Raw genomic sequence first — 21,628 nt, 5'->3', positions numbered from 1 at the left:
GACCCGGTGGGCAGGTCATGTCATCCATATGTCAGACGAGCGCATACCCCAGCAGCCCCTTTTTGGGGAACTCTCTGCTGGAAGACACTTGCGTGGTGGCCAGAAGAAACATTTCAAAGACACACTCAAGGCCTCCCTGAAGTCACTTGACATTGACATGACCACCTGGTAAACGCTGGCACAAAACCACCCTAACTGGCGCTGCCTCATCCACAAAGGCTGTCAAGCTCACGAAGGAAGGTGCATTGCTGAAGCACAACTTAAGCGCGAGCTGCGCAAGTCCAGAGCCTCCAGCACAACTACTACAGTGTCCACACAAGTCTGTCCAATATGTGCCAGGACATTCCGTGCCTGAATTGGCCCTGATCAGTCATCTTCGGACACACCGCAACCAGCCTCAAAATGACTAATGGTGTCAAGGTTCTCATCGATGACGATGGATGAACAACAATAGTCGCTTTGACAATGTGGATTCATTAGGGCAAATAAACACAGATTGTTCAGAAAAAAATCTGTAACTTGATTGAGCTTTTTGATGAGGTAACTGGGTATACAGTGGCAAACACTGCTGCCAGGGACCCGGATTTGATTCTAACCTTGGAAGACTGCCTGTGTGGAGTTTACCCATCCATTGACTCTGTCTATACTTGCTGCTGCCTTGGAAAAGCAGCCAGCATAATCAAGGACCACACGCAACCTGGACATACCCTCTTCCATTTCTTCTGTCAGGGCAACGATACAAAGACCTGAGATCAAGAACCAACCAATTCCAGAACAGCTTCTTCCCTGCTGCCATCAGACTTTTGCATGGCTCTACCATATATTAATTTGATCTTTCTCTACACCCTTTCTATGACTCTAACACTGCATTCTGCACCCTCTCCTTTCCTTCTTTGTGACCAGTATAATTTGTCTGTATAGCATGCAAGACATACGTTTCACTGTATCCCAATTCAGCTGACAATAATAAATCAAATCAAAGACAGACATGGTGATGGGATGGACAGACAACTGGCAGATAAAATTTAATGCAGCAAGTGAGAACTAATAGATTCTGGTTGGGAGTATGAGGAGAGGCGATTTAAAATGAATGATACAATTCCAAAGTGGGTACAGGAGCCGAGGGACATAGGGGTCACTTACACAAATTGTTGAAAGTGTCTGGGCAGGTTCCAAAAGCATTTAAAAGTCAAACGGGCTCCTGAGCTTCAGAAACAGAGGCAGAAAGGACAAAACCAAAGAGATTCTAGCGAACTTTTATAAAACACAGGGTCAACTGGAGTAGTGTGCCCAGTCCTGGCACCACACTTTAGTAAAGACGCAAAGATATTAGTGTGCTCGGGAAGATTTATGAGAATAATTCCAGGGATGACAGACTTCAGTTATCAGGATAGCTTAGAGGAGGTGTGGCTGTATTCCCAAGAGAGTGGAAGATTTAATAGAAGTATTAAAATCATGAGGGGTCTGGACAGAGTAGATAGAGAGAAAGTATTCACAATGGCCAAAGCTTTGAGAAATGGAGGGCACTAATCTGTGGGGATTGGCAGAAAAATCAGCAAGAAAATGAGGAGAAACCTTTCACTGCACAGCAAGTAATTAGGATCTGTAATGCAGTGCCCAAGAGTTTGAAGGAAGCAGATGCAAGTCTGGTTTTCAAGAGGGAATCAGATAATTACCTGAAGAGAAAGTATTTGCAGGGTTCTGGGAAAAAGGCAGGCACTGCATGGAATTGCTCCAGCAGAGTCAGGGAGCACATGACAAATTGAATGATGGGGGTTCTTCTGTACTGTAAGTCATTCTATACGGACAAAATACCCCAGCACAGACTGTCAGGGGAAATTCCTGTACAAATATTCACTAATTCCCGAACGTTTGTAGGCAAAAGTCCAGCAGATTTCTCCATCATTTTCGCCCCTCTCTGGTACTCTGGCCATGGGACAGAGAAATTTTCAGTTTCAATTACCTACATTTCACTGTAAGGAGGATAGTGACAGACCCAGACAGATCAGTGGAATGGACAGACATGTGACAGATCACACTTATTGCAGAGAAGTGTGAAGCGATAGATTTTGCTGGGAAAATGAGGCAAGAGATTGTGGGCCAGATGCAGGAAGGCGGGATTAGAAGGGGCATCTGGGTAGACAAGATGGGATGAATGGCCTCCTTCTGTGCTATAACTTTCCTGTGGTTCAAATCAGACGATCACTATCCTCCTTAGCGCAATAAAGGAAAATGCATACACAAAACTCATCAGGATACATCGAAGGCACTCTTCTTCCCAGTATTCTTCACTCCCAGGCCCTCTCCCTCACTACACACCCAACTCTCTCCCCACCCCACAACCAGACTACACGAGGCATTATATTCACTGAGGCACTATCATACCATACATATCCTGTGCTAGTTCCAACTACAGCTCACACCCCAGTGTGATCCCCCCCTCACCACCTGTATTTTATATGTTGCCTGTGCCTGTGTGTGTGGGGGGCAGGGGTGTGTTTTTTGGGACATGGTGTTAATAGAGAATGACTTTCCAAAGTCGCATCATCTATAGGAGGTAATTACAAAGTTAATGTGAGACTATTTCTTCAATAACTCTCCACTTTAAGACATCTTCCCCAATGTCATTCCTACATCCACCTGCTCAATCCACCCGTTGTTAGAATTTGAAACCATAAATGAGAGATGCTTGAGCTCCTTTGCAGAGCACCTCCAGTTTGTGAACAATCAGGACCCTGACTGGTCTGTCGCTTGCCACTTTAATACAAGATCCTGCTCCCAAACCCACATGTCTGTCCTTGGCCTGCTATGAGGTTCCAGTGAAACTCAACGCAAACTGGAGGAACAGCGTCTCATCTTCCGGCACTTCACAGCCTTCCGGTCTCAACATCAAATTCAACAACTTCAGGTCATTAGCTCTACCCCACATTAACACTTTGGTTTTCATTTTTTTCATTAATTTTTTTACTGTTCGCTACCTTTTATTTCTTTATTGTCTTTTTTTAGTTTGCTTCCCTCCCATTCTTTCCCCCTACTACTATCCCCCTTCCTTTACCTTTCCTCCCTCTTTGCTTCTCCTTTTCTAAATCTTACCTCTGTTCCATCCATTCCCCCGCCCCCCACTACTTCCCGCCTACATCTTCATTTTGGCTTCTCTGCCGTTTGGCCATTCACACCCTTTATTCTCTCTTTGGACTGCCATTAGCAGGCTTTCCCCTGGTTTCTGTAGCTATGACTCATCTTTCATTCCCTCCCCCTGCAGTATAAATATCTCCCACTTTCTATACCTTTTAGCTTTGACAAAGGGTCGTCTGGATTCGAAACGTCAGTTCTTTTCTCTCCTTACAGATGCTGCCAGACCTGCTGAGATTTTCCAGCATTTTTTCTTTTGGAATGAGAGGTGGTCCCTTGCACTCTGTTAAAGGGTAAGGCTAACGGAAGCAGATAGTTTGGTTGCAGGTGTGGCCTGACCTGAAATATCAGCTCTTGAACTTTAACAGTCTGGTGGTTTGGGCATGAGCTTGAAGCTTCTGTCCCCATGGCACAGGATAGATGACAGAAAGATTGCCCTCAACCTCCAGAGCTTGGATCCAAAGGATAGACAGAATCTGGTGATTGCACACAGACACATCAAAAGGAAAGACTTGCATTTCTGTAGCACCTTTCACAACATCACAAGGCACTTTACAGCCGATGAAGTACTTTCAAGAGCTTTTATTGTTGAAATGTAGGAAGTGCAGTAGCCAATTTGTGCACAGCAAGCTCCCACAGATGACAATGTGACAACCAGCAGATAGCATGTTAATGTGCTTTTGACTGGGGGCTAAATATTGTAAGAAGTCTCACAACACCAGGTTAAAGTCCAACAGGTTTATTTGGTAGTAAATGCCACTAGCTTTCGGAATGCTGTTCCTTCGTCAGGTGAGAGGAGAGTTCTGATCACAAACAGGGCATATAAAGGCACGCACGGTTTACAGAATATTGATTAGAATGTGAGTCTTTACAGCTAATCTGCTATTCAAGTCTTAAAGGTGCAGACAATGTGAGTGAAGATAGCAATTTGTGATCAGAATTCTCCATTCACCTGACAAAGGAAAGGTGTCCCAAAAGCTAGTGGTGTTTACTACCAAATAAACCTGTTGGACTTCAACCTGGTGTTGTGAGACTTCTTACTGTGTCTACCCCAGTCCAACGCCGGCATCGCCACATCATGACTAGATATTGGCCAGGTCTCTGGGAATAACCCTGTGCTTTTCTTATAAATTGGCCCACAAGATGTATCTAGTCCACCTCAAGATGGCAAACAGGAGCTTGTTTTTAAAGCAGCATCTGGCAGTGCAGCACTCCCCTCGAGTATCAGCCTAGACATTTACACTCAAAACGCTGGGGTGGAACATGAATCCAGAACTTTCTAACCCCGAGAGTCTGAGCAAGCGAGCTACGTGTGACAGCAGATGGTGACTGGGCACAGGCTGGTTTCTGGGTTGCCCAAGATTTGCCGAGAGCTGGCATCATGAGATGGTTTCTAACCAGCATAGGAGTGATTTACATGATGGAAACACAGGCCAGCTTTCCAGTTGTTATCAAACAGCGACTCTCAGCATGTACAAAATTAGAAAAAAAACAGGCTGTAGGCAGTTGCAATTTAATAGGAAGAAGTGACATCCAACAGAGTAAAGCACAGAACAAAATCAAAATGTGTGCAAGATATTGAACAGGATGAAGAGGGAGGGAGAGAATGGGTGGCTGGATTACTAAAACCAACCATTGTTCACAGCCAGTTCAGAAAACAAACAGAATGCCTTGTTGTATTGTGAAGGATAAGCATCTAACTATTTGAATATGATGTCTTTAACATGCATGAGTATGTGTCAGCGACATCATCGGTAACATGGGCTTTCACAGTCTAATCTTATCACGAGGGACCTGTGTAATTAACCGTCTCCAGTTCCCAGTCCAACTAGACAGCATTTCAATAGTTTTGTAAGTGAAGATGATTGAATATCACAACGTGTTCCACTAACTTTTGTGGCCAAGTTATCACAGCATGTTGGCGAGGAGGAGGAAAACAGCAAAATAAAAGGGAAAGAATAATTGAAGGTTCAGCATGGCGTTGCAAAGCTTTGCATAGAGAGCAGCTAGCTTGCAACACAAGTGACTGTCAAGGGTTCTGATTCGTGGATTCAAACAAAAGATAAGTTATCAGCACCATGACTACGTCTGAGCCAATGAGTTTGTGGCCAGGGACTGGGCCAAATGTGGAAAAGTTGGAACACTTTTCTTAGCGAACGGATTTGCAAATGAAGCTAAGAAAATGTCACTTCCTGGAGTGTGCATGTGTGGCAAAGACTTCCAAGCTAGTGGGGAACTTAGCATCATCACGGGCAGGGAAGAACAATGGAAACACAGTCTCCCTTTATCAGACATATCCCACCAAGACATTGCTTCCTCCAGAGACAACTTTCTTATTTGAGAGACTTTCACATTCTTCAGAGAATGTTAAATAGCTTAAGCAGTGGAGGGACCAGGATCCTGTTCTCTCCCAGCTGAAGAGATTCCTTATGCAAGGCTGTCTAATGGTTCTGGGAGTTGATGAATTGAGACCATACACAATATGGAAAGATGAGCTGAGTGTACAGGATGGTTGTATCCCCTGGGGTCCAGAATGGACGTCCCATCTCTGAATGTTCACAATTTTGGATGAAGTCATGACGCTCACTTAGGTGCTACCTGAATAAAATATTTAGCCAGGTTGCATCATCAGAGCCTGGGGATTTATCAGGTTTCAATCCCATTAATTTTTGCAGCACTGAGGCATGTGGCACAGTGGTTAGTACTGCTGCCTCACAGCACCAGGAACCCGAGTTCAATTCCAGGCTTGGGTCGTTGTCTGTGTAAAGTTTCAGATTGGACCCCTTCACTTCCCATCCTAATGAAGAATTCTGTCCTGTTATGATCACTGATTTCTAAAGGATCCCACACAACAAGAGTATCAATTAACTTCTTCTCATTGCATAATACCAAATCTGGAATAGCCACTTCACTGGGTGGTTCCTCAATGTACTCATCTAAAAAAAAGCTCGTACACATTCCAGAAATTCTGCTGCTAGGCTTTTCTTGCTAATTTCTTTTGCCCAATCCATATGTAAATTAAAGTCACCCCTCATTACTGTAGCACCCTTGTTAAATGCATCTCAAGTTTGATGTTTAATTGCCACTACTGTTTGGAGACATATAGACAACTCCCACTCAATGTTTGCCACCTTTGTTGTTTCATAGCTCTACCCAGACAGATTCTACATCCAGATATTTAAGAATATCTAATATTTAAGAAGGGTTGGAGGACATTCAAACCAGATAATGGAACTTTTTTTTCAAATTGAAAAGAGGATAAAAGGAAATAGCTCAACAAGGTACTTTTCATTGAAAGGGTCAAACAGATTTGGAAGAGGTGGGTAACGCACATGGAGCCGGGGAAAGGGGAAGGCAGAACAAGTATCCAGAAGACGGATTTAAATTGGACCTTGTAGAGTCCCTATTGACCAACATGTCTGTGTGTCTATCCCAGTTACTATTAAAACATTGCCATCAAACACTCTCTGGACAGGTAAAGCAGAGTGCATTCACTGCTTCCAGGATTATTTACAAGTTTTAAAGTTTTGTAAAGTTTATTTATTAGTCACAAGTAAGGCTTACATTAACACTGCAAAGAAGATTACTGAGAGATTCCCTCTAGTCACCACAGTCTGGCACCTGTTGGGTCAATGCACCTAACCAGCACGTCTTTTAGATTTCTTATTAGATTTGCAATCATAGAATCCCTACAATGCAGAAGGAGCCATTCAGCCCATCGAGTCTTCACTGACAGCAATCTTATCCAGGTCCTATCCCTGTTACCACACATATTAACCCTGCTAATCCTGCTGATACCAAGGGTCAATTTAGCATGGCCAATCAACCTAACCCGCATATCTCTGGAGTGTGGGAGGAAACTGGAGCACCCAGAAGAAACCATGCAGACAGGGGGAGAATGTGCAAACTCCACACAGACAGTGACCTGAGGCCAGAATTGAACCCGGCTCCCTGGTGCCATGAGGCCTCAGTGCTAACCACTGTGAATGAAATCTGGACACAGTGATTTGTCAACTGGAATTATTTACTGTAAACGTGAACACCCTCCATAATAGTACTGTGGGTGTACCCGCAGCTCACCACCACCAGTGCAATGCAGAATGGCCAACACAAGGTGTGCCATGCAAAGATTCCGAGAACAAGTTTAAAAACACGGGTGAGGCAAAGTTGATTTTTGTACAAACGCAAGGCAAGGAACCTCAGTTAAAGCTTTTTATTTCCAGGGAGCGTGGGCGGCTGGTACAAGCCATCACTGCTCCTGTAGATCAGCCTGAGGGAACCACGGGTGGTTTCGGCAAAGTTGCATCTTGAAAATAAAAGATGACAGAAGAAAATGTCCACGCGACTATCCCATTTATCATTAAAACAATTTCATCAAACACTGTCTGGTCAGGTAAAGCACAAAGTGTGATCAACATCCTGTACAATCTCAAACTCTCCCCAACACTGCACTCATAACATTCTTCTTGCTCTCTCTTGTCCCCCCTCCCCTGCCCTTGCTGCCTCCAGCTACCTAAAGAACCAATAGTTCTGAACCATAAGCTGTTCTTTGCCAACAGGAACCTGCTTTAAACTCATCTCCCATCGAAAACCACTCATTCAGGAGAGCAAGTGGCAAAATCCAAAAGCAGCAAACATTCAACCAATTAATGATTTTAAATCCAAAATGAACTAGTCAATGTTATTAAGGGATAGAGAGACAAGGTATATGGAGCTACAAAGCAGATCAGCTATGAACTCAACCAATGATGGAACCAAAAGAGAAAATGCTGGAAAATCTCAGCAGGTCTGGCAGCATCATTTCCTCACCCTGCAACATAGATGTCCCTCCACTTTCTATGCTTTTAGCTTTGATAAAGGGCCACCTGGACGCAAAACATCAATTCTTTTCTCTCCTTAGAGGCTGAAATTTTCCAGCATTTTCTCTTTTGGTTTCAGATTCCAGCATCTGCAGTCACTTGTTTTTATTCAATGAATGATGGGACAGGTTCAAGGGACTGAATGGCCTACTCCTGTTCCAAATCCCCTTACAGCTATGAGAGCATTAACAGGGTCAATCCAGGCTGGATTCAAACCCAAAGATCTGGGCAAGGTGCCAAGTGATGCCTCATGTGGGGAGTTGCCAGTATCTGCCACAGGAAAGCTCTTGTACAGATGCCAAATGCTACCCACGGGGAATTCACTCGCGCATTGGCACCATCTCGGAGTGAATCTCTCCAATCACCTCCCAATTTCAAACACAGCAGTTGGTAAATTAATAAATCTGAGCTGGAGTTTGGAACCCATTTTGCATTTCGGCAACTCTCCAAATATAGCATTTCCACGAGAAATCCCTCTGTCTGCAATGCAGCTTTACTGTCAAAAAATACGATTCTAAAATTATATCTGATCTGGGTTAGACCACATCAGAAATAGCACGTGCAACCTCAGTACTTTTTGTTAAAAAAAAACAAGATATACTTAAAACAACTAACCCATCATCTGGTGTAACAACTGCAAACTTAGTTTTATGAAAAAGAACCACACCCAACTTTCACCTAATTTCATTATCTATTGAAACCAGTTTTAAAAACTCACATCTAGAACTCTCCCCAAGCCCAGCACTTGCCAGCGTGAATAGAGAAGTGTAATGGTTTTGTTTTCAAGGGTTAATTAGTTGGTAGGAAGAGGAATAAAGAGATGTATAGAAGTCAACAGGCAGGACAGAGGAAGAGGTTTTCAGGGCAACTCAATGGGATAATGCTCACTTCTGCCATAACTCCCACCATGGCTATTTGGGGCGGGAATCCTTTTGACACCCCACTCCCTGTCATTTTTATTTTTCCACTTCTAAAATCTCATTTTCCATCTTGTTTCTCCTCTCTGCCATCCCCCTTCCCCCACCCAACCCTCAAGGAGGGCCATGTGCCACATTCCTACACTCCGCATCTCTGTTTTGTTATTTACTAATTCTGATCTCTTAAATGGATGCTCTTAGCACCATTCCTACCTTTATCATCACCATTTACATTCCCTTTGTCAATGCCATTCCTATCAATTACACCCCCCCAACCCCACCCCCATCTCGCCTGATTTTTTGTCTTCAGCTCTGAGGAAGGGTCATTGTGGTGACTTCCGCCAGGCTAATGAAGTTGGCTTGCTAGAGTATGAACAACCTGATGAATCCTAATTGATGGTTAAATCAGGAGCCTCATGCTCCCTATTTAAAGCAGGTGTGTCAGACTCCCAGCCTGCATTCAGCCGGGAGCAACTGGAGAGCTGGCTGTGTGCAGATGTGTGGTGTAAATAAAGTAACTTGGTGACGGGATTTTTGCCTTCATGGAGTTATTTCAGTCATCCAGAATCAAAACATGGGTTCTATTCTCTCTCCACAGATGCTGTCAGACCTGCTGAGATTTTCCATCATTTCCTGTTTTCGTTTCAGATTCCAGAATCTGCAGTATTTTGCCTTTATCGATCTATTTTTAAAAAATCTTAAGCACCAGCCTTCAATGAATCTGGCTGGTCTACACAGGGCTTGTCATTTGTCTGCACTAAGTCCCCATGTCAGGAGATAATCAACACTGAACACTCCAGCCCACCAGCTTCTGTCCCAGGATGATAAGCAGCCAAGTTCTCACTCTGTCCAAGAGTCGAGACAAGGGAGGGTTCACACAATTAAACTTACCTTAAAAGACAGTTGCAAAGCCTGTCTTCTTAACAACTCCACAGACCCAGGCAGAGTCAGCCCAGCACTAACTACCAGTATCTTCGCTAACATCTTACAGCATGTCTACTGCCAACAGCTTCTTCTGAGCATTGTGACCCTGGCCTACCTGATCCTCTAATGAGGTATTTAATTTCACATGTATGAGTAAGGGACAGCACAGTGGTTAGCACTGCTGCCTCACAGCATCAACAACCTGGGTTCGAATCCCAACCTTGGGTGACTGTTTGTGTAGAGTTTGCACATTCTCCCCATGTCTGCATGGGTTTCCACCGGCGCTCCGGTTTCCTCCCACAGTCCAAATATACGGGGGTTAGGTGGATTGGCCATAGCAAATTCCCCCTTAATGTCAGGGAGAGTGTCAGGGTAAATAATGGGATTATGGGGATAGGGCCTGGATGGGATAGTGCAGACTCAATGAGCCAAACGGCCACCTTCTGCACTGTAGGGATTCTATAATACAGAAACTGTTTTCATATGTGGGAGAGCCAGTAACCAGTGCACATAGATTTAAGGTAACCAGGTAAAAAAAACAAGAGGGGAGATGAGAAGAACTTATTTTTTTGGAAACACAATGAGTTGTTACGATTGGTACTGGCTGCTCTTCACTGTTTAATTGGCTGATACAGGGACACAGCCTGCTAGTTTACAGATATGAAATCCGTGCAAAGTTCCAGATTCTCAACTGCCTCTGATTCCTGGTGCAGTGGGGCATTGGGCTAGTGAGTGGCAAATGATGGTCAACCGTAGCAACCAAAGCACAGTTTTACGCATGCGGAATCTTTGGCCATTCCTCCAATGATGACTGAAAATAAAGACAGAAAGAAACAAAGAATGAGCGAGCAGGTGGGTTTTACAGCTTCACTCGTCTCAAAACTGAGAGTAAGAGAACAAGGGTGGGCAGGCAAGAGCGCCAGAGAAAGAGACAGAGCAAGCGAGAGAAAACACAAGAAGAAAGAAAGTGGGCACAGGGCGAGAAGGAGAGAGAGAGAAAAAAGAGAGGGCAGTGGGCGAGAAAGCAAGTGGGTAGGTGAGACAGGGTGGGTGGGTGAGAAATAGAAAGCAAGAGAGTGAGAGACAGAGTAGCAACAAAAAAGGAAAAGAAAGCGGGAACACGAGCACACCAGGGTGTAGGTCTCATGGGCAACATCATGGCAAATGGCTAAACTTACCAGTTTGGCCAGGCCCAAGTTAGAACACTTTGCCCAGTCTCATCTCCTCATGTAGCAGGTAATATTATGGAAAGGAAGCAACAAAAGATTAACACATCTTAGAGAGGCTCAAGGTGCTGGAATGCTGCACTTTCAAGAAGTGCAGCATGGTGGCACAGTGGTCAGCACTGCTACCTCACAGCACCAGAGACCTGGGACTGATTCCCAGCTTGGGTCACTGTCTGTGTGGAGTTTGCACATTCTGCTTTGACAAAGAGTCATCTGGTCTCGAAACGTTAACTCTTTTCTCTCCTTACAAATGCTGCCAGACCTGCTGAGATTTTCCAGCATTTTCTCTTTTGTTTGCACGTTCTCCCCATGTCTGTGTGGGTTTCCTGTGGGTGCTCCTGTTTCCTCCCACAGGCCAAAAGATGTGCTGGTTAGGTGCACTGGCTGCGCTAAATTCCCCTTCAGTGTACTTGAACAGGGGTCGGACTGTGGCGACTAAGGGATTTTCACAGTAACTTCATTGCAGTGTTAATGTAAGCTTACTTGTGATTAATAAATAAACCTTACTTTCCTTTAGAAGCCATAGACTTATGGGGATCCAACGCAGGTTTAAAAAGGTGGAGAGAGTGGAGGAGAGATGAAGGTGTTCTCATGTGTTATTCTGTTGATACATTGCAAAAAGGAAACAGAAATATCGACCAAATAATATGGAGAAAATTCAAAACAAACTCATGAAGTAAGAAGATGGAAGGGAAACACATTCAAACCCAGGAACTAGCACTTCTATTCATTATTATTTTAAAATCGCACAATATTCAAGGGAAGGTGAATTAGACCAACAGAGATTTTACCCCGAGTATTATCAGCCACTGGTTGTTCAGGGGCAGTGAACAGAATGCTAAACACAGATTACATAAAGGCTGCTCTGAGAAATGTGCACAGCGATAATGACAGCTTCAGGAAATTTCACATTTCAATGACAACTGATCACAAAGAACAGTTTCTAAACCGGTGTCATTTTACCATTCAGCATGACACAAATTAGAAACTGATTTGAAAGGAGCAGGTGCTAGTAGCTCTGCTACAATTTGGAGTGGAGCATTTCATCCCTTTCCCCCTGCAATCACCATTTTACACACTTCCAACTGCTGTTAGTTTTCAGAGGGTTTAGTGAAATTGAAAGGCACAGGAAACAAATAGCTGCCACACTTGGTCCAGCCACGGGTTTTGCACACTGCTGTATGGTGCACTGCGACCAAGCGTCAGCCCAGCACATAAAGAAATAACTTCACTTCTGAAGCATTTGTCAGAAACTCTGGATGTCCCAAACACACTACAGTCAGTGAGGCACTCATGAAGTGTAGTCACACTTGTAACATAAGCCAATTTGAACACAGCAGGCTCCCACAAAAGCTGCGTGGTAACGAACAGGTTATCTGTTTGTGCGACATTGGTTGAGTGAGAAATAACAGCCACAATATCTAGAACTCCTGCTGTTCCAAGTAGCACGAAGATCTTTTACCTCCATCTGAGAATGACAGACATAAAATTACATCTCTGCCAGTGGGACACCACCATAGGATGGTACCTCCAACAGTGGCACACTCAGGGTGCCAGCCTGGATGACATGCTCAAGTCTCTGGGGTGAGACTTGAACTCCCAATCTCCTTATTAATAGAATCCCTTCAGTTCAGAAGGAGGCCATTCAGCCCATCAAGCTGCACTGACAACAATACCACCCAGGCCTGATCACTGTAGCCCCCCCCCATATTTACCCTGCTAATCCCCTCTCTTGCTAAGTGGGAATTTACCATGGCACCAATCCAGCTAATCCACATATCTTTGGACTGTGGGAGGAAACGTGGACATGGGGAGAATGCGCAGACTCCATACAGACAAGTCACCCAAGGTCAGGAATTGAACCCAGGTGACTGGTGCTGTGAGGGCAGCAGTGCTAATCCACTGTGACATCATATTTCTGGGGTGAGGAGAACTGGCCATTAAACCATGGCCAACACCAGCTTCAGGTCCTTGGTTATCAGAACTGGGTAGCGAGATTTTAATTGTTTTCTTCAGAGGAATGTCAAGTTTAGAGGTGTGACAAAAGAGGTCGATAAAATAAAAGGAATTGGGGAGTTGGTCTGTTCAGAAAGCAGGAAATGTTTCTTTTTGCAGAGTCATGCTTCCTTGGAATAGAATACTGTGAGTGGCAAAGGGTATGGATTCAACAAGATCCTTTAAAAAGGGAACTTGACAAGTTGCCGTGAGAAAACATTTGCAGCAACACAGGACAGATTGTCAGTTAGCTGGGGCCATAAAAGATTTAGTGGTTTCTGTGGTTTCTCAGACTGTTGCTTTTGGGAGTTTTTCCGTGCTTCTCATTCTGGAGTTGGCTACAGCTTTTTCCTTCACTGTTCCTTCTCTCTCCCAGAGAGCATGTAGTCAGCGAGTGGGGCAGTCAGGAGAGGGGGCGGCTCACATTCCGTCATGGGTGCTGCTCTTTTTGAATGCTCGAGTAACCAGAATTGTGACAGCTGTGATCCAGCCACGTGTTCCCTTTCACCCCCGAGTTCCAAGGTTGTGCAGTTCAAGTGCCAAGTCTGAAATTCAGACACACGATAACAGAGGCGGACACATCGTGCAGTGCAGAGGGTGAGCTGCATGGTCAAACTATTCGCATGTGGGTGTGACGTTAAACTTTTGTCCCATCTGCTTCTTCACGTGGTTGTAAAAAGAATTCCAATATTTCCAAGAGGAGCAGGGGTGAGCTGACCCGTATTTACTGGTCTGATGAAGGGTCATCCAGGTTCAAAATTTTGGGCGGGATTTTACAGCCTTGCTCAGGTGAGATCGGAAATTCCTGCCGAAGTCAATGGAGGTTTCCGTTGTGGGACCATCGCAGCTCTGATTCCCTGGTGGAGTCCCATCCATTGGCTCTATTCTCTCTCCACAGATGCTGTCACACCTGCCGAACTTTCCAGCATTTTCTGTTTTTGTTTCAGATTCCAGTGTCCACAGCAAGTTGCTTTTATATTATTGGCCAATATTTATCCCTCAATCAACATTACTAAAGAAATGCAAGACATTGCTGTTTATGGGAGATGGCTGAAGGCTAATTGGCTGTCATATTACTAGACTTCAATGGCTGTATAACATTTTTAATTCATTTGTAGGAGATGGGCATTGCTGGCTGGCCAGTATTTATTGCCCATCCCTATTTGCCCTTGGGGGACAGTTGAGAGTCTGGGGTCACATGTAGGCCAGACCAGGTAAGGACAGCAGATTTCCTTCCCTAAAGGACATTAGTGAATCAGATGGGTTTTTAAACAATTGACAATGGTTTCACGGTCATCAGTAGATTCTTAATTCCAGTGTTTTTTAATTGAATTCAAATTCCACCATCTGCTGTGGTGGGATTCGAACCCAGAGCCCCAGAATATTAGCTGAGTTTCTGAGTCCAGCGATATTACCATGAGGCCATCGCATCCCCATTGAGAGATCCTGGAGTTACTGTGCACGTGTGTGTATGTGTGCACGTGTGTGTGCGTGTGTGTGTGTGTTAAAGTTTCTTATGTCACTGAGAGCTTTACGATTCAAAGACAAAAGTGCGGTGCACTGTGTGACACATTTCTGTCGATCTAAGAATTCAATGCCTGTCATAGAACATAGAACAGTTCAGCACAGTACAGGCCCTTTGGCCCTCAATGTTGTGCCGAGCTATGCCCAAACCCAAGATCAAGCTTTCCCACTCCCTATCATTCTGGTGTGTTCCATGCGCCTATCCAATAACTGCTTGAAAGTTCCTAAAGTGTCCAACAGCAGACGGTGTATTCCACACCCAAACCACTCTGAGTAAACAATCAACCTCGGACATCCGTCATTAAGGAGGAAATTGCAAGGCATCTTGAAGGGAATTGCTTGATAGGGCAGACGCAACACGGTTTAATTAAAGGGAAGTCGTGTCTGACAAATTTACTGGAGTTCTATGAGGATGTGTCTAGGGCGGTGGATAGAGGAGAGCCGGTGGATGTGGTCTTTCTGGATTTTCAGAAGGCGTTTGATAAGGTACCTCACAAGAGGTTACTGCAGAAGGTCAGAGGACATGGAGTTGGGGGTAGGGTGTTAGCGTGGATAGAGGATTGGTTGTCAAATAGGAGGCAGAGAGTGGGGGTCAATGGGTGCTATTCGGATTGGCGGTTGGTGACTAGTGGGGTGCCCCAGGGGTCGGTGCTGGGGCCTCAGCTATTTACCATTTATATAGATGATCTGGAGGAGGGAACCGAGTGTAGGGTGTCGAAATTTGCTGATGACACCAAGGTTGGGGGAAAGGCAAATTGTGCGGAGGGTGTGGAGAGTCTGCAGAAGGATCTAGATAGGCTGGGCGAATGGGCCAGGAAATGGCAAATGGAATTTAATGTTGGCAAGTGTGAGGTGGTCCACTTTGGTAGGAAGAATGGTAGGAAGGACTATTACTTACGTGGCGAAAAACTGCAGCAGGCGACGGTGCAGAGGGACCTCGGGGTCCTTGTGCATGAGTCGCAAAAACCCAGCCTGCAGGTGCAGCAGGTGGTCAGGAAGGCGAATGGGATGCTGGCCTTCATAGCGAGGGGGATTGAATATAAAAGTAGGGAGGTCTTGCTGCAGCTGTATAGGGCATTGGTGAGGCCGCAGCTGGAGTACTGTGTGCAGTTTTGGGCGCCGCACCTGCGCAAGGATATTTTGGCCTTGGAGGGAGTGCAGAGGAGGTTTACTAGGCTGATACCGGAGTTGAGGGGGTTGAGCTATGAGGAGAGGCTGAATAAACTAGGCTTGTACTCGTTAGAGTTTAGAAGAATGAGGGGAGATCTCATTGAGACGTATAAGATGATGAATGGGATGGATAGGATAGAGGTGGAGAGACTCTTCCCGCTCAAAAAAGACAGTAGGACTAGGGGGCACAGCCTCAAGATAAAGGGGGGGCGGTTTAGAACGGAGTTGAGGAGGAACTTCTTCACTCAAAGGGTGGTGAATATCTGGAATTCTCTGCCCGTTGAAGTGGTGGAGGCTGCCTCGCTAAATATTTTTAAGAAGCGGGTTGATGGGTTTTTGATAAGAGAGGGGATTAAGGGTTATGGGGAGAGGGCGGGAAAGTGGAACTGAGCCACGACAGATCAGCCATGATCTTATTGAATGGCGGGGCAGGCTCGAAGGGCCAGATGGCCTACTCCTGCTCCTATTTCTTATGTTCTTATGACATCCCTCTTATATCTTCCACCCTGTCCCTCTGTCAAATTCAAAGCAACAAAGATCTAATAGTGACTTGGATTCCCTTCTCCTTGCATCAGAAGCGCGCGACCCAGGTGGAAAGCGGCAACTTTTCTCTGGTTCAGTGCGCACACAAATAGACCCCAAGCTCAAAAATCAAAACCTGGCTGTGTCCATGTGATAGGAAACACCCTCCTCCCCTCCCCACCACTGAACAAGGATAACACTGTGTATCCCTCCACTTTTACCCACGAAGACAGGAACAACATTCATGACATCCTGAAGTCAGAAGCAAGTGATTGGATGCTGGAATCTGACACCAAACCAGAAATTGCTGAAAAAATCTCTGACAGCCTCAGTGGAGAGAGAATAGAGCCAACTGGGTCATTCAGCTCAAAATGTTGGCTCTATTCTCTCTCCACAGATGCTGTCAGATCCGCTGAGATTTTCCAGTATTTTCTGTTTTTGATTCAAGACTTCTTGCATATCTTAGTAATAATGATCAGCATCCATTTCATTCAATTATAGAATCCCTACAGCGCAGAAGGGGGTCATTCAGTTCATCAAGACTACACTAATTCTTCAAAAGAGCATCTTACTCAGGCCCTATCCTCATAAACCCACACATTTACCATGACTAATTCCCCTAACCTACTCATACTGGGAGACTAAGGGTCAATTTAACATGCCAATCCACCAAACCTACATATTTTTGGATTGTGGGAGGAAACCAGAGCACCCAGAGGAAACCCACACAGACACGGGGAGAACATGCAAACTTCACACAGACAGTGATCCGAGGCCGGAATTAAACCCCGGTCCCTGGTGCTGTGAGGCAGCAGCGCTAACCACTGTGCCACCCCAGGAACAACAGTGGGAGATACCCTGCAGGTCGGTCTGCATTTGAGCAGAAAGATCCAGCTCACTAAACTGGAACACAAACTGTTTTTTTTCTCTCTCCGCAAAAGCAGAGGAAATGAAAGTGAGGAAGTTCCTCTGCTTCACCATCCTAGAAACTGATGCTCATCTCAGCGGCACAGTGTCACAGTGGTTCACACTGCTGCCTCACAGCACCAGGGACCCGGATTCAATTCCTGGTTTGGATCATCACCTGTGTGGAGTTTGCATTTTCTCCCTGTGTCTGCATGGGTTTCCTCTGAGTGCTCCGGTTTCCTCCTACAGTCCAAAGATATGCAGGCTAGGTGGATTGACCATGCTAAATTACCCCTTAATGTCAGAGGGAATAGTTAGGGTAAATACATGGAGTTATGGGAACAGGGCCTGGGTGGGATTGTAGTGGATGCAGACATAATGGGCCGAGTGGCCTTCTTCTGCATTGTAGGGATTCTACGATCGATGAACTCCTCTCATCCCCAGAACTTTCAAGCACTTCATGTCCAAAAATTTGGCCATCACAATCCTGACTTGACTCAGTGGTTGCGTCTCTGCAGCTCCAAGAACAGGTCCCAGAATTTCTGGCTGTTTCTACAGATTCCCACTTTTACATTTGCGTTTTTATTTTTTTTTCTTCAGTAGCTCAGGACGTTATGATTACACACCCACAAAGCAGTGCAGTCTCAGTGTGTGACTGTCAACACAGCGAAGGGGCAGATCTGGCAGAGTAATACCTTACAGCCAGGGACAGGCTCCAGGTGGTTATGTTATTAGACATTAGGTTATGAAGTGGAAATGGTCGAGACCTTCAAGTTTTTAGGTGGCCAGATCAGCAACAATCTGTCCTGGTCCCTCCACACTGACGCTATAGTTAAGAAAGCCCACCAACGCCTCTATTTTCTCAGAAAGCTAAGGAAATTTGGCACATCCACTACGTCTCTCGCCAATTTTAACAGATGCACCATAGAGAGCATCCTTTCCGGATGTTGTCACAGCTCCTGCTCTGACCCAGACTGCAAGAAACTATAAAGGGTCGTGACTAAAACCCAGTCCATCACTCAAACCAGCCTCCCATCCATTGACACTGTCTACACTTCCCACGGCCTTGGAAAAGCAGCCAGCATAACCAAGGACCCCACGCACCCCGGACATTCTCTCTTCCACCTTCTTCAGTTGGGAAAAAGATACAAACGTCTGAGGTCAGATACTAACCAGCTGTGGGAGGAAACCTGAGCACCCGGAAGAAATCCAACCAACTCAAGAACAGCTTCTTCCCCATTACCATCAGACTTTTGAATGGACCTACCTTATATTAAGTTGATCTTTCTCTGCACCCTAGCTATGACTGTAACACTACATTCTGCACTCTATTCTTTCCTCCTCCCCTATGTATTCGATGAACAGTATGATTTTGTCTGCATAACACGCAAGAAACAATGCTTTCCACTGCATCCCAATACAGTGACAATATAAATCAAATCACGAGCATACAGCAAAAATAAAATCTGGGGCCACAGTTGCTGTCTCACTGGGCACTGCGGCTAAACTGTGGCCTATTAGCACAGAACTGGCTGACTTGCAATTGGGAGGAGACAAGAGAGCAGTAAAAAGGAAACAATTGTTAGGTAAAAGGGAAACAAGTAATTGTCATATCTGCCTGGAAACTCCCACTGCAGTAGCAATACCCACTGTTACAATTTCGGTGAGTAACATTTCCTTAAACCGATACCTCCAGCTCAGAATCGTTATTGAACATCACATTGTACATCCCTGCCACAAAACAGCCCGGGGGCTCCCTACAACGGAGCAACTGGCTCACGGGGGCAAATGTCACTTGCAACCTCAAAACAGAAAATGCAAGTCTGCAAACACACACAAACAGGGGAGGTTTCTATGCCAGAGAACAACAGTTAAAAGGAGTGGGCCACAAGTCTGCAAGGAACGCTGTCGAAACAGGCCGTGTTTTTACTTAGAAATACATTCCTTAGTTACGTAGGAAGGATTGTAGCGGAGATTGAACTGAGGATAAGCTTCCGAGCTCCAAACTGTACAGCAACTGTGTGTGTGTGTGGATGTATTAGATCGAGAAAACAGAAATAGTATTGACATCAATCCTACACAGGGCATTCGCCCGAGCTGGTCACACATCTCATTAGAAAGATGCAAACTGCAAGTTTTCCAAGAAATATTATTTTTGTTTAACTCGAGAGAAAGCTGTTTTTTTTACACTGCAGGACACTCTCATAACATTCAGAACACAAGGTCGGGAAAGGCAAACACACAGAAATGGGTCAGTGTAACATTTCAAAAGTTACAGAATGCAATCCTGAAGCAATCGGAGAAGCTTTGGATTCCTCACACTGAGAATTAACCAGAGAATCAGGGCTTCCCTCTTAGCCTGACAAAAGCAGGCTAACTTCACCAGCTCAGCGAGGAGTGAGGCTGTTTCTACCAAAGGGCCTAACAGATACAGAACCTCGATTGACACATTCTGACACTGCACGTTTCCTAGCGGAATAGAAGCCACCCGGAGACTTTCCGGCTCATTGACACTTTCCAAAGCGTCTCACCCTGACTGAACACAGTGCCCCATCTCCAATAGAGTGTGACCCAGTCAGAGGGGCTGTGCCCGCTGTAACTGTAATGAAAAGATAGAGATGCTGGCACATTCCTGCCAAACACACACTCCAAACATACCAAGCTGCCAAAATGAGGGGCAGACGGGGGCGGGTGGGGTGGGGGGGGGGGGGGGGTGGAAATCAAACTCTCTGGACACAGATCTCACCGAGTCTAAATAACACTGACAATAACGAGAAGCTTGTGTATTAAAAGCATCAAGTCACGACTTCCTCAATCTCGCCGCGTATCGATTGAATAAACACCATGTTAAAACTGAAAGCAAAGCACCCAGCACTGGAGAAACTCCACACTGTGTTCCAGGTAAAATGCAATAGTTGTGTTGAGTTTATAAACAGAAAATGGTATAGTTCTCCCTCTTTCTGTCTGGTTACCAGTATTCCTATTCCCCCACTCACATTCCCCCCGCCCCCCAGCAGTTCTCTCCACCCAGTTCCCTCCCCACCCCCACCCCCAACACACACACACACACACACACACACAGAAAGTGTGGGAAAGAAATCAGCCTCTTGCAGACGCCCCCCTCACTCCCCCAGCTCCCTCCCCACTCACAGACACACTGTGATACTCTCACCTACCTTGACATTGGAAGCCCTGTTTACCAAATCCCCTGCAATCAAAACACAAACCACAAGCATTAGGGCAAAGGAACACAAATATTTATAAACAAACCCCCCCAACACACACACAAACACCCACAAGGCCGAAGGTAAAAACAGCGACAGGATTAAGAAAACAGGAGGAGAATCAGGAAACACAGAGAATCAAACGTCATAAAAATATTATGAAATAAAATTCGATCAGGAAGCAAAACAGAACCAGGGTGAAAAAGGGAAGGAGACAGAATGAGAGAGAAGAGAGAAATAGCAGAAAGATCCAGAGAGACAGAGACCCACAGAGTGAAAGAGCAGAAAGATCCAGAGAGAGAAAGAGAGGAGAAAAGATCCAGAGAGGAAAATATCCAGAGGGAGAGGAGGGGACAGGGAAGGAGAGTGAGGTGAAGCAAGCAGTGTGGTGAGGGCAGGGAGGGAGAGGTTGGCAGAGTTTGGGGGAAGTTTGGGTGTGGGGACAGTTTGGAGTTTGTAGGGAGGGGGTTTGGGGAGTTGCAGAGTTTGGGTTTGGGGAAAGTTTGGACAGTGACAGGATGAGTTTGGGGTGGGAGGGGATTTGGGGAAAGTTTAGGGAATGGGAGGGTTGCAGGGCAAGTTTGGCTGTGGGGGAGAAGGTTGGTGGAGGGGGGCTTTGCCAGGGTGGGGTACACACACACAGTCTCCCACTCACCAGATGAAGTCGGTGCAGTGGCTGCAGAATGTGGGCTGTTTGAAGAAGCGGGCGGTGAATTTGTGATCCTTCACCTCGCACACATTCTTCTGCCGCAGGGCTCCCTGGCGGGCGAACCGATTGACGGTCTCACCGCCCTCACCCTCTGCATCGGCCATCTTCCTCGCAAAGAGTGAATAAAAGCACTGGACACCTCCCTGAACACACACCCCCACCCACACACACAGCCACCCCCACCCACACACTCAACACTGCAGCGAGCGGCCGGGGCTGAGTGAGGGGTGGCCGGGACCGAACCCTCGCCCTTTATCAGCGGCGGGAGCTCCGCCCGGCAGCAGCCGCAGCGTCAGAGACACAGCCTGTCAGAGCGGGGGCAGGCCGGCAGCTCAACACCGCCCCCTGCTGCAGGCCGGCCCGCCTGCAGCGCCACCGGCAGCGCACAGCCCACACGCACTGCCCACACAGCACACACACTGCCGTACAGCACACACACTGCCCACACAGCACAGCACTGCCCACACAGCACTGCCCACACAGCACACACACTGCCCACACAGCACAGCACTGCCCACAC

The 21,628-nt window shown here is 46.0% G+C and overlaps 1 protein-coding gene across 1 annotated transcript in view; it reads right to left on the bottom strand.

Annotated features, from left to right (window-relative positions):
• prkcab (protein kinase C, alpha, b) overlaps window positions 1-21,369 on the bottom strand; it is a 365,814-nt gene extending 344,445 nt beyond the window's left edge. Inside the window, exons 1-2 of the mRNA XM_080209359.1 lie at window positions 21,055-21,369; window positions 20,352-20,383 (exon numbers count right to left, since the gene is read on the bottom strand). Of these exons, the coding sequence (XP_080065485.1) occupies window positions 20,352-20,383; window positions 21,055-21,212 (190 nt within the window). The 5' untranslated portion in view covers window positions 21,213-21,369. The remainder of the gene's footprint in view (window positions 1-20,351; window positions 20,384-21,054) is intronic.
• Between the last annotated feature and the right edge of the window lie 259 nt (window positions 21,370-21,628).

The sequence above is a fragment of the Carcharhinus amblyrhynchos genome, chromosome 21 (assembly GCF_965287045.1).
Source record: "Carcharhinus amblyrhynchos chromosome 21, sCarAmb.v2.hapA, whole genome shotgun sequence".
Taxonomy (NCBI): domain Eukaryota; kingdom Metazoa; phylum Chordata; class Chondrichthyes; order Carcharhiniformes; family Carcharhinidae; genus Carcharhinus; species Carcharhinus amblyrhynchos.
Note: the sequence above shows the minus strand (reverse complement) of the source record. Positions and strands in the feature narration are given on the sequence as shown.